This window comes from Camelus dromedarius, chromosome 5, assembly GCF_036321535.1.
Source record: "Camelus dromedarius isolate mCamDro1 chromosome 5, mCamDro1.pat, whole genome shotgun sequence".
NCBI classification, from domain to species: Eukaryota; Metazoa; Chordata; class Mammalia; order Artiodactyla; family Camelidae; genus Camelus; species Camelus dromedarius.
In genome coordinates this window covers 70748061-70762075 of record NC_087440.1, presented here as the reverse complement: position 1 = coordinate 70762075, position 14015 = coordinate 70748061, and the positions used below count along the sequence as shown (strand labels likewise).

The window sequence follows — 14015 nt, the reverse complement described above, 5'->3', positions numbered from 1 at the left end:
TCCTATTTTGCCATGTAATGTTCTGGGTGGGTTGCAAGGGATACAAATGAAACAGGTTCGAGGAGAGTGATATTACAACGGCAGCAAGTCCAAGGCGCACAGTCCTGGAAACAGATGGACATTAGTACTTTTTGGCAGGATGCTGGTTTGGTTTGGAGCTTCATGTCATATTCATTCTTTTGGCTACCAGTCTCCTGAAGGAAATATTGACCCTCTCGCTTTAGTTTTCTATATTTTATTGGCTGTTCATCACTGGATAGGCTGCTTAGTATCAGAATTATAGGACCATTGGCTAAGTGTTACCAATAGAACTCTGATTGTTTTCAGTTTCTCTGGTACATTTTGGTAGATGACCAAGCCATGGATTTGGTGTTCCCTTCTCTCTTCTCATTCCTTTTTGGAAAGAGTTTAGATGGGCTGGGGAAAGATATTTGAAGCTTTCTGATCCAATGTAAATGAATCCTGTGGTGGGTAAATAATTTTCCTCCCTTCTTTGCTCTCCTGGGGTAGTTTGATGAATAATGCTTCTCAAATAAGTTTATAAATATTCCCCTAGAGGTAAGAAGAGTATTAAGCTCATAGCAGGTGTGCCGTTAATGCCTTAGTGTATAGTGTAGAGCAAAGAGGAAAGGAATCATCAAAACCTTGTGGTTTCATAGAATTTTCTGGAAAGTTTTGAAGGCCACAGCTGGGAACAAAATACTGGGGGCAGCACTGGTGAAGTGTGGGTACAGCCCCACAAGATCAAGCCAGGCCACTCCTTCAATATAGGAGCTACTTTTGGATGGGTAGTAGGATGGGGTTTATAGTCTGTTTTGCTGCCAACTACAGTATGTTTATCTTAAATAACTCAGAAAAAAGCATAATTAATCAATCTCACCAAAAAATTTTTAAAAAATTTTGTACCCTTCCTGTCTCCCATTATCTGAACGTCTAGTTCACAAACTACCCAACTGTAGTCCAAAAGCCTTCTTTAATCATAAATATCTTTAATAATAAATATTCATTCTCTTCATATGCTATTGCAATTTAACATTCAAATCTCATGTTTCCCAATATATCCTGTTACATTTTACCTGTGATAACTCAATTATGGCTTTAGTTTCTTTCTTTCATTGGCCTCAATGTCCCCATACTTTTTATCAAAAGCCTCCATAACAGTAAGGAAATTTCTTACTGCCACAGCGCCACCTACTGGTAAGCCAATACAGAAGCAAGCTAGGGTAGCTTTGCCTCACAGTTTTGGAGAGTCTTTCTGAGCTTTGGTTTTATAAAATGCCAATTTCCTTGTCATTTGGAGAAACTATCACTTCTCTTGATAACTATTAAGCCTCTTGCTGTGGCATAAAGTCAGCAAGTTATAATAAGAAAATATGCTCTTATTCTTACTGTTACCTTAAATTGGCCCTGACTTCACCGACTTTGATTTTCTCTGTCCTATAACAGTAGCAAGGGCTCCAGATTGTGTGGGCAAGGGTTTGGATCTGGCGAAAATAACTTGGGGAGCTTCCAAAGATCCTGAAAAATGTAAAAAAAGTCCCTACTTAACACTTTATTTGATCTTAGCTGAAAGGACAAGAGGTCAAATCTAAAACTAGGTTTTAGGGGATCACTGTTCTCCCAGATGCTGGCACCCCATTTCCTGCCAACATCAAATCCATGCTTTCACTCTTGCTTTCTAACAGGGTTAAGAGTGGGCAATCAACCCAAATTCTTATCCCTCTGGCTCTGCGGGGAGAGAACGTCTGGGGAGCAATAAAGGGTGTAAGACACTAGGGCAAGTATCTCAAGAGCTTTGTTTATTTTTATTATTAATCTATTATACTCCAAATCCACCCAGGATCTCCAACAACTATACCACGCATGTGAAAAGAATGAGAATCTGATAGTGAAAATAGGTCATTCTGCTGAGAGCTGCCAGGCAAATAATTTCACTTGAAAGTTAAAGTGATTTCTAGATCCTTAGGGTTTAAGCTCCACTGGATTTACTTTATATTAAAATAAGTTCCGTTCTCTTGATGTCTCACCGAGAGACAACGAAGTGGGCAGGCAGAGGCACACAGACATGCTACTGCCTCGTCCCAAGGCAAAGGGCCGAAAGCTACAGTGAATTTGACCAGGGTCCCAAATGACAAACACTCAACAAGGACATTGCTTCTCAATTCTTGTAAATGAAACCAAGAACTGGTGTTCAAAAGGTGGTATGGTCCCTTCCTCCAACAATAGACCAATAAGAGCTTAAAATAGAAAAAAAGGTGAGGCAGGTTTGTGTGTAGAGGGCTGGGCTCCAGGGCAGGAAAAGCTTAGGCGGAAGCTGAGGGGCAGGGATGAGGGCAGCTGGTATGGCTTCAGCCCTACAACAATGGTAGTTTACACCATCGAATCAGCATGAGAGAAATGCCAGTTATCTAATCTGCTGCTCTCTGCTATTTTAGTTCACCATCGCCACTTTAGAACTCAAGAAGAACATCATGGTTATAAAGAAGGAAGGCCAGTGGCTTTGGCTTTGAGCCAAAGGCCCTCACTCCAGCTTCCTTCTCAAATTTCCCAATTTGCTGACTCTACACCTTCCCTTCTATAGCAAACACAGAATAGATAGCCTGAGGTAGGGAAGTCAAGGAAAAGTAATATTCATGGAGCATTCCAGGCACTCTGCTAAGCGCTTTCACATTCACTACCTCATTTAATGTTCATAATAAAAAGACTGTCACCAGACCACCATCAGCGGGAAAGGACTCTGAGTTGTTTTTCAACAGTGCCCCGGGATGAACCACTATCTCATTCAGACTGACGAACAAAGTCACACAGCTTTAAGGCCTGGTTGGCTAGACTTGGGGAAGGGTCAATGGGCCAGGAAACAGACTTTTGCTATATTCATGGACTCAATAATACCATGTTTAACTAACTGAGTTAACTGGACCAGACAGGGGCTAAATACCTTCCACAGTCAGTTTAGGGATTCCTACATAGGCAACACTTTCCAATTCTCAGAGCCATGTAAATTTTTTGATTTCTTATGGGGGTTGTTCTCCCTTCTTGTGGACTTAAGGAGAAATGTTTTTACTAGCAACCTAATCTTCTTTTTATAGGACACCCTTCTGAACCCCTAGAATAACGCCATTAAATCTACATGCAAGACAGAAAAACAGATAATTTATAGTTGAAATACCGAAGTGCTAGGTAGTTATTTACCAGCTCTATAAAGAACTCTAACAGGGTTAGTTATTACTATACTGCCAAGGCAAAATGTTTATTGGGAAGTACGAAGAATGCCTGAGCTTAGCTACATCATGCTCAGCAGTAATTCTTTAAGAATCGGGAACACCAGGAAAGTCACAGAAGAGAAACAAATTCAAAGGACTTCCGAGGCCCAGAGGCATTTGGAGATAGAAGCAGTAAATAGCAGGCTACTAAACAAAGTGAAAAGAATAATGCACTTACTTAAGAAAGAAGCAGGGGGGAAAGGTAGATACTAGAAGCCAGGGAGACGTACAACTTCTCCTTGCTCTGTAGTTTTATACTGATACCAAATAAAGTACAAACTGTTACAAAAACTTCTAAGTAACGTCAATAGTCGGTAAATATTAATTCACGATCAAGATGCTGGAAGTCCAACTTCCGCAGCCAAAGTGCATGCAAAGAACTCAATTCTGTACTTAATTTATCAGTTAGACATGCAGATGAAATAGGCAGGTTTCCTGGGTCGCCAGAGCTTTGTAAACCTTTCCGGCCTCAGCAGATGTGAAGGGCTGCAGAGGCTCTAACAACTGTATCTCATGGGAACCCTGCCAACTGGTTCGCGATCCTCTGAGCCATCCACTTCTCAGTCTAAAAGCTCCAGGTGGAAATTTAACTTCCTTAAAAATAACTACCATGTTCTTTTTTGTTTTTGTTTTCTTGCTGGGGGTGGGGGTGAGGGGAAGAGGTTATATACCCATCAAATATTTCTTGAATTCAGGTGCAAAGATTTTAAGCAGAGAACAAAATCGTTACACTCTTACCACGTTACTACCTGACCTGCGTGTAGCTTTAGAGCCTTTCTTCACATACTGCCTCCCTTAATCCTCACGGTCAGCCTATGAGGTCCATTTAATTATCCTCATGATACAGTCAAACCAACCCGCCTTCTCAGCAATCCTGTAATCGTTTTAAGGAGTATTATGTCACACACACACCCCCTCCCACCCCAGGACTCAGCTCTTCAATGGCTCCCTACTGCTCTCAGGACCAAATTCCCTCCAGGGCTCAGAAACCAGCCCTGCTACCTCTACCACCTCTTCTCTGGCCGGGCCCCGCTCATGCCCCCGTCCCCAGCCACAGCGACACGTGAGGGCTCCCCGAACACAGCATCTTTAACACCCCCCAGCTGGCCTTTGCACACATTGTTCCCTCTTTCTGGAACTCCTTCCATCCCATGCCTCCCCTCTCTGGGCTGACCTGTCAACAGTCAAACCCCAGCTTAGATGTTTCTTCCTCCAGGAAGCCCTCCTGAGTCCCTAAAGAGCCTGGGCCAGGTTGCTTGGGTTCAAATACTGCTCCACCATTTTCTAGCTGAGAGGTTTTTAGATACATTTCATAATCTGTGCCTTTATTTCTTCAGCTGTAAAACGGGGAGCACAGTTGCTATTTTACATGTCTGTTTTGTGAACAAATGAGTGATGACGTGTAAAGCATTCAGAACCGAGCCTGACACGTAGCAAACTCTCCACCAGTGCTGTCTACTGTTGTCCTGTGTGTCCCCAGCACTTGATGTTTTCCCCCACAGCAGGCTCCCTGCTGACCTCTCTCCCTGAGCTAAGTCCCCTGACAGCAGGGACCGCCCAGCTCACCCTGTATGTACCTCAGTGCCCAGCGTGTTACTTTTCTCCAGGAGGTGCTCAAAAATAAACATTTGTTGAATTGAATCCAAGTGATTTACTTTCAACTTTCTGATTAACTGATGAGTGTATTTTTATAAATTACTCAGAGGGAACGATCTGTGGACCAATGTCACCTGATTTATGCGTAGGTAGGTACCTACGTTGTGAGGCTTGAGGCCCTCAGCAACCACGTGGCAGAAGACATGACACTGGCCTAAGAGGATGCAGAGCAGAGACGACAGCTCCAGCTCTGCGTCCATGTACAATTGCCCACAGACCCCTTGACATTCTGAGCCCCTGCGTCCTCACGTGGAGAGGACAAGTTACACCTCCCAGAGTTGCGGTGAGGATGCAGTGAGAGACGCTACATGGGGTAAAACACCAATCAAATACAGGCATTTCCACTAAGTGCTGCAAACCTGTTAGCATTCTACCAGACTGGGAAACTTCATCCACCCAAACTAGTTCCGGAAAAGCCTTTAATCCTAAAATGTCGATGTCATTGGAAAGCAGAAAGTAACAAAACGCCCGTTTGCCAACGTTCAGAAGCCTGGATGCTTCGTTCCCTGAGCTGGCGCTCTCTTCAGAGGCAAAAGAGAGACCGTGCAGGCCCAGCCCCTCCCGATGCCCCCGGCACTAACCTGTGGAGCTGGTGATGGGCACGAAGGCCGCAGAGTTCAGGCTGCTCTGTAGTCCATTCAGCTGCCCTTCTGCGGAGGACCCTCTGAAACACAAGCAGTCAGTTAGGTCTGGCCAGGCCCTCTGGTGGCTCTGGCTCTGGCTTTTGGTGTTGCCACTCACTCCCTTGCCTCTCTCAAGACTTCTTCCAAGTTCAAATGTCATCCGATCAGAAAGGAGCTCTATGACCAACACATCCCCTTCTTCTGAAATGTTACTTATTTTAAAATTTATTGTCTGTCTCCCTGCCTGGAATGTGGTTTCAAGAAAGCACGGGCTTTGATCACCACCGTGTCCCCAGTGCCTAGAACAGCACTTGGTACCTCATAGGCACTCAACAAATATTTGCTTCTTGAATGAATAAATTAAGCTCCTGGTATTGACTTGGATAAATCATAAGTAAAGACACTTTCAAAAAACCAAGTTTCATGTAGAACAGTGGTTCTCAACTAGGGGAGGGGGGAGGGACAGATCTCACCCCCTACCTCCCTCCATCCTCCCACAGGGGGCATTTGGTGACATTGAGACATTTGTGATTCTCACAATGGTGAGGTCTACTGGCATCCAGTGGACAGAGGTCAGGAATGGTGCTAAGCCTTTCCTACAGTGCCCTGCAAAGTGCCCCAGACAGAGAATATTCCAGCCCAAGATGTCAACAGTGTCAGGGCTCAGAAACTATTACACAGAGGCACCCCCCATGCCAACTTGGGCAGGAGACAGGACAGAGTACATGCGATTCTTTGGGCACAGGCTCCCCAGCCACATGTCCTAGACATTCTGTGACTAGCCTGAAGCCCTACAGACCCCGCCAGGTCCCCCTGTTACAGGGTCTTACATCTCTGTAACTCTTCCATTGAATTTACCAAAACTGTAATTCTAAGACTGTGTAAGTGGTTGCTTAACATCTGTCCTCCTTGCTAGAATGTCAGCTCCATGCTCAGATATGGCTTCAGTCTTATTCACTGCTGTATCTGTGGCTCCTAATTCTGCATTTTGCCCACATTAGGTATTTAATAAAATTTTTGAAGTAATCTGACACACTGCCCCATAAATACACTTCCTTGTTGGGCCCATCTCCTTGATTTTAGTTGACACGTAAAAGTTCTACCTGGGAGATTAAAGTTCTCACGTAGTCAGTTGTTTATTTGCTGATCAGCATCCAACCCGTTAGTACTCATCTGCCAACACTGTTTTCCCATTAATTTGCTCAAGCAAAAATTACTCATTAAGCATTCCCTGAGCTCAGTACTAGTGAGGAGGTAGACATTAGGCAAAAATGTAAGATATAAACTGTGTGATAAATTCTAAGGAGAAAAAGCACAAAGTGTTATTATGAGAGTGACACAGGGGACCTGACTTAGATAGTGAGCAGAGTGGTCAAAGTCTTTCTGAAGAAATCATATTTCAGCCAAGTCATGAAGTTAGGAGAAGCAGACATTAGCCAAGAGTAGGGAACAACAGAAAAGCTTTTCACAGAGGCGAAATGGCATATATAATGATTCTGAGGCAGAAAGGGGCTTAGACTGTCCTAGGAGCCTTTAAAGACCAGCAAAGTGTGTGCGTGGCGGGGGTGGGGAGGTGTGGGGCCATTTGGGGGGGAGGTGTCAAGCAGTGTTTGCCAAATGTCCTTGACAGGAATCGCCTGGGGTCACTTCTTAATTACACAATTTTCCAGGCCCTTCCCTTGGAGATTCTGATTCAGTTCTGAGATAGGGCTTGAAAACTTAGGCTTTTTAAAGCACCACCCAGGTGATTCGTATCACCAGAGAAATCAGGGAAACACTGACTGGTGGGTACAGAGGAAGGAGGTATGAGGAGCACTTGGGGAGTCCGGTAGAGGCTTAGGTGCCCAGGTGGTCCCCCCACTGCTGATGGAGACGAGCTACTTGAGAACACACCTTAGCAGTGGTGCAAGGACCACACTGTCTTCCAGCCCTTCCCCTCTAGCAAGCTGTGCTCTGGGCCCTACCCACCCCTTTCCACTTTTGTTTTGAGGATGGAGGAACCACAGAAGCAAAAACTAGAGAAAGGAGCAGAGGGCTGTTCCCTTTTCCCAAGCCTCAGCCTTGGAGAGCTACACCTGCAATGCTTATTTCAGCCCCTTATGGACTCAAAAAACCATTCAAAGCATCTGTAGGCTGATATTTGCTCTTCCAGGTCCAAGTGAAAAAGGGTAAGTTCTGGAGGGCCTAGGATAGGCTCTTTCCTTTATAGAAGTTAAAAACCCAAAGGCCATCCATTGGCTTGTATTAGGAGCCGCTGAGTTAAGAAAAGTCCTGTGGCTGGTCTCAGTTTCACAGGGGAAGCCCTCAGTGTTAGCAGTAAAAAGGGAAGCAGGCAGGCAAAATTTTGGAAGCAGTAGAAGACAAACAAAGACAGCGAACAGGGAGCTGCTCCAGGGATGAGAAGAGCCCCTGGGGGCTCAGAGCCAGTGACTTCTCTTTCTCCTCTCCTCCTCTCCTCCCTGGAACTCCTATCCCGCACTTCACCTTTACAGGCTTTCCTCACCCAGGAGCTCCTGACCCCATGTCCCCTTCGTACCCAGCTCCACTCACTCTTCCATCCTCCTTCCTCCATCAACTTCCATCACAGGCCTTGGGAACCACCGCTGATTCCGACTTTGAACATTTGAATGAGTCTACTGTTTTCTCCCACAAGGTCCCCTTTTCCCTGGTGGTAGAGAAATGTGTCCACAGCCATCCAAGGGGCAACTCAGAGTAAATTTTTCCATGGAAACACTGGTACACAAAATGGTTTGGGTTTATGCTATTACACTTTCGGCACATCGTGGGTAAATATGCTTTTGTTGTGATAACATCATTTCCTTGGGAAAATACATTCCAATTTCTGGACAACCCACTCCTAAATTACGAGAACTTTTAAAACACAGCTTGTCTAGAGCCTGCATGGTAAGTTGCACTTGCTGATCTGCTTCTGCAATGATTCTTGGCTGCTTTCCTGGGAGTAACTGTGTTTTAGGAAACATTTACATAGGACGGTGTGTGTATGTTCTCTTGGTTATCTCTAAGGAAGTTGCTGACTGAGCTTTAACAGCAAGGTAACAGGACCCACCCACCTCATAGGGCTGTTGAGGATTAAAAATGGTGGATGTAAAGCACATCCTAGTACAGTGTCTGGTATTATATTAAGGGCTAAATAAACATTAACTATGATGGGTATTGTTAATTTTACTTAGGAATATTGATAATCTTTGCATTCACTATATGCCTATCTACCTAAAGAAATATTAAAATGGATGACTCATTGACTGTTACTCAGTATGGATTATTAGTGCTAAACTGTAGAATGACCAAAAGATATTTAGAACCTGGATTTTAACAGCAATTTGCTTTTTTTTCAATTGAAGTATGGTTGATTTATAATGTTTCTGGTGCACAGCACAGCAATTATTATACATATATATTCTTTTTCATTACAGGTTACTATAAACCAATGAATATAGTTCCCTGTGCTATACAGTAGGACCTTGTTGTTTATCCATTTTATATATAGCAGTCTACATCTGCTAATCCCAAACTCCTGATTTATCCTTATCCCCTGCCTTCCCCCTTTGGTAACCGTAAGTTTGTTTTCTATGTCTGTGAGTCTGTTTCTGTTTTGTAAATAAGTTCATTTCTGTCTTTTTTTAAGATCCCACATATAAGTGATATATATTTGTCTGACTGACTTCACTTAGTATGATAATCTTCAGGTGCATCCATGTTGCTGCAAATAGCATTGTTTTATTCTGTTTTATGACTGAGTAGTATTCCAATATATATGTGTACTTACATATATGTACATATACCACAACTTCTTTATCCAATCATCTGTTGATGAACATTTAGGTTGCTTTCATGTTTTGGCTATTGTAAATAGTGCTGCTATGAACACTGGGGTGAATGTAGCTTTTTGAATTAAGAGTTTTCTCCAGATATATGCCCAGGACTGGAACTGCTGGATTATATGGTAACTCTATTTCCAGCTTTTTAAGGAATCTCCATACTGTTTTCCATAGTGGCTGCACCAAATTACATTCCCACCAAGAGTATAGAAGGGTTCCCTGGTCTCCATACCCCCTTCAGCATTTATTGTTTATGGACTTTTTAATGATGGCCATTTTGACCAGTGTGAGGTGATAGCTCATTGTAGTTTTGACTTGCATTTTTCTGATAATTAGTGATATTGAGCATCTTTTCAAGTGCCTATGGGCCATCTATACATCTTTGGAAAAATGTCTATTTAGGTCTTCTGCCCATTTGGTGGGGGGAGTAGGTAATTAGGTTTGCTATTTGTTTATTTATTTTTAAGTGAAAGTACTGGGGATTGAACCCAGGACCTTGTGCATGCTAAGCACGCACTCTACCACTGAGCTATACCCTCCCCTCCTTCTGCCCATTTTTTGATTGGGTGGTAGCAATTTGCTATTAAAGTCAAAATGTAATTAACTGGCAACCTACAAAGCAGAAATCAAAATTAGTCAAAATTACTCTTAAACTCTCTTTGGAAGAGAGGTCTCATTTGAGATCAACAAACTACCTCTTAACAAATCTAACACATATCATCTTTTTTTTCTGCTAGCGTCAGAATGAATCACTATTTCTTCAACTGCACACCAAACAAAGTAGTTGGCTTATATAGAATATGAGTCTTCAAACATGAGAATAACACATACTACTGTGGGATGCTCTTCCTGTAAGAGGGGCTCGTGGGAAATGAGACTGACTGGAGGAACAATTAATCTCCCATCTTATCCTGGGTGGGATATCAAGTGGAATCAGCCACTACTGAAATTGTACTTTCTCTTTCCCTGAATGTGCAAAGTTAAACCTGTGTTGGGTGCAGCTCCATTACCTGCTGTTTTCTTTCTTTCTTTTTTTAAAAATTTTTTATTTATTTATTTTTTCTAATTTTAAATTGAAGTATAGTCAGTTTACAATGTTGTGTCAATTTCTGGTGTACAGCACAGTATTTCAGTCACATAGGAACATACATATATTCATTTTCATATTCTTTCTCACCATAGGTTACTATAGGATATTGAATATAGTTCCCTGTGCTGTCCAGTATAAACTTGTTGTCCTGCTGTTTTCTGATCACAGCACAAGTGGAATATGAAGAGGTGGCCAAAGATAAATTCAGAAAAAATGAGTTATAAAAGTATCAAGAGTTTTGTGGTGAGAAATACTGAAAAGATGGGACAAGAAAGGTGCAATTAATTTATATTATACAAAAGTTAGAGTTCAAACCAGTAAGAGTGCTGGATGTGACTATCTAATCCCACAGTGTCCCTTGATTGTTCTTCCTGGAAATGGTGCAAGTTCTAGAACGTGAAAAAGAGTCAGATGTAAGTCAAGGGCTGCGAGCTGGAGGCTTACTATAATCTCAGCTGTGGTAACGGCTTAGTTCAGACCCTTCTCTGCAGATGAACTGTCTGTAATTATCAAAAGCTGCTGAAGGGCAGCTTTGATTAACCGAGCCACTTAAAAATTGAAGCAAGATATGCGGCCATGTATAGCAGCAACAAAGAATTAGAAGAATTCCACTAACAGTGATGTCTCAAAAAAGGCAGGAACCTTCCTGGGACATGTTCATTGCTAGCACCTGAAGAGTTTCCTTAAGTATTAAATGCACACTTCCTAACTCAGAATTCAGTTCACTTGCTCCGTTCTTACCTACTCTTCTTGCTTATTCCATTTTCCTAAAGTCCAAGAAAGATTCTGATATGGGCATTAAGGGAAAAGAGCTCTTCCGGGCCTTTCAAAGAAGTTGTTCAACAAGACATTACAAACAAATAATACCTCACTAAGTGGAAATACTGCCTGCATTAATTATTTTGAAAGATTTCTTCTAGTGCAAGTCTCTACTTAGGGAATACCAGCTGATCAAATGGCTGGCTGGGAATCCCACTGGCATTAAGACCACACCATACAGCTGGCCTACATAATAACACACCTTCACCAGTCTAGGAGAGCTGTAACGAGTAAAATTCCCATTATCCACTTTGCTGGTAAGGGTGATGTGCCTTTTCATGGATCTGTATTTCCTTCATTTGTGGTTTCCTCCCCACCCCCACCCCCATTATTTTCATCAGTGGAAACTTTCCTGAAAGTGATACTCTTCCTTTAAGATCTGTTTTGTTCATTGCTTCACAAGGCTGCCTGTGGTTTGGTGCTACACTGTTTCTCTTCGAGTTCTTTGCAAGGCTTTCCACATCTCCAACACAGAGGTACCAGTTTTCTATTTCAACAGTTTAGTAAAAGTTTGTCTTGGATCCATGCCACCACATCAGGGATGACCTTTCTGGAGACGGAAGGACCCACAAAAGGAAAATGCTCGAGATCTTACAGGAAAAGTAGAGCTAGAAATGCTGACCTCACCAGGACTGTGGCAAATAGCCATGGTGAAGGTCCTGGAAAGAAACTCTGTCAAACTTGATCATTTTTATAAAATCCTGGTGACAACCAACCATTTTCAATTCCCAAAGGGCAGAAGAAATCCCAAGATGCAAGTTAAGTTAAAGAACTGAATTCCAAAAAAAAGACTGACTTTTCTTAGCAAACACTTACTTGCAGATTAAATATCTTACAATTTTCCTTACAACATACCCACATGCACAGAGGTGTATGTGTAATCCCGTCCAGGGATTATATATGCATTTCACAAATAGAAGCTAATATGCTAATCCTTAGCAAATAACAATGAGAACATTATTAATGTGGGTCTGGTTCCAAAACCAATTTACGAAACAGTGAAGTCACCTCTTGTGCAGCACTGGAGTATAGCACTAATTTTAAATACACCATACACTATCCAATCCACTATATTTATTGTTACATTCCTTTTTATTCCTAGTATTATTTATGTGGGCCTTTCCCTCCCTTTTAAAATGTATTAGTCTTTGAAGAGGTAAGCCTTTCTATTGTTTGTTGTCAATTTCATTCATTTCTTCACCAAGTATTTAATGAACACCTGTCATGTGCCAGACACTGAGGCACTGTTCTTTCAGGTTCTCCCATGTGTCAGGATGTTCTAGGGGATTTCTATATTTTTATTATATATTTTGATTGTTTATTAATTTACTCTGTTGTTCCCTTTACAGTGTTTCAAGTTAAATGATTAACTCACTGATTTTCAAATTTGTCGTCTTTGTATAAATGTATTTAAGATTACAAGTTTAGAGTGCAATTTTGGCTATCCCACAAATTTGATGTATAGTATTTTCACAGCAGTTCACTTCTCAATGTTTTATGATTTTCATTATGATTACCTCTTTAACAAGTATTATATACTCTATTTTTTAAAATTTCCAAACACATGGGCCTTAAAAAACCATTATCTTCTTATTCTTTCTAATTTAAGTATATTTATTATAGTTATAAAGTATGAACTGTTTAATACTGATTTTTTGAAATGGGTGGAGCCTTCATTTGTGACACAGTATGTGCTGAATTTCTGTAAATATTCCATGTATACTTGAAAAGAGTGTTTTCTCCCTTTTGGGCCCAGGAGTCTATGCATGGCTATTAGTGTTTTTCTGACTATGAGTTGTGACTCGTAAGAGGGTTGTAAAATCAATTTAGGGGAAACAATCAGTATTTCAAAAAAATAGGAAATAGCATTTTGTGAAACTTTTACTTCATATACATATGTACAGATATTTTTACCTGATTGCATGCACAATGTATTTTTTAATTATGAGTGGTGGTCAAAAAGATTAAAAGGCACCTATCAAAGCAAACTGTTAATTCTGCATTTCAAATATTCAAAATCTTCAGAAATTTGAGTTAACTATCAATTACTCATAGAAGTTTATTTAAATAAACCACCCACTATGATTGATAATTTGCCAATTTTTCTTTATGATTTTGTGAGCTTTTGATTTATATCTTTTGAAGTTATGTTAAATGCATAAAAGTTTTTTTAATTCCTATCAGTGCTTTTTGATTAACTTGAATTTATCTATTGCCGTACTAGTTTTCCTTCTAATTAGTATTGTATGGTTTACCTTTTTCTAATCTTTAACTTTTCTGTGAGATTTTACTTTGGGTATGTCTCTTTTAAGCAGCTTATAATTGAACATTTAAAAAAATAGAATTTGATGATCTATCTTTTAATAGAAGAGTGTAATCTGTTAATGTTTATTATGATTACTCATGTATTTTTTTATCTTAGTTTTTGTTTTCCATTTATCATCTTTTTCCTTTGCTTTTTTCCCCCCACATCTGGATTCATAAAGTTTCTACATTCTCTTCCTTTTCCCTCTGTTGGTTTGAAAGCTATAGGCTGAATATCAATTATTTAGCTGTTTTTTCCTAAGAAAGTGTAAAGCTATTCGGTATTTCTGTCTTGCCCTTGAACTTGACACAGATCTGTTATACATTCACTATCCACTGAATATTCTTGTCCCTGAATCCTACCTTTGTCATCTTAAACATGGTTCATCTTTTTAAAGATGATCAACAATTAATTATTCTT

General features: G+C 41.0%; 1 protein-coding gene across 12 annotated transcripts in view; it reads right to left on the bottom strand.

The window, feature by feature from the left end:
- TTLL5 (tubulin tyrosine ligase like 5) overlaps window positions 1-14015 on the bottom strand; it is a 254949-nt gene that overhangs the window by 37669 nt on the left and 203265 nt on the right. For all 12 annotated transcript variants that reach the window (XM_064486123.1, XM_064486125.1, XM_064486128.1 and 9 more), the window contains one exon: window positions 5501-5583. In XM_064486123.1, the coding sequence (XP_064342193.1) occupies window positions 5501-5583 (83 nt within the window). The remainder of the gene's footprint in view (window positions 1-5500; window positions 5584-14015) is intronic.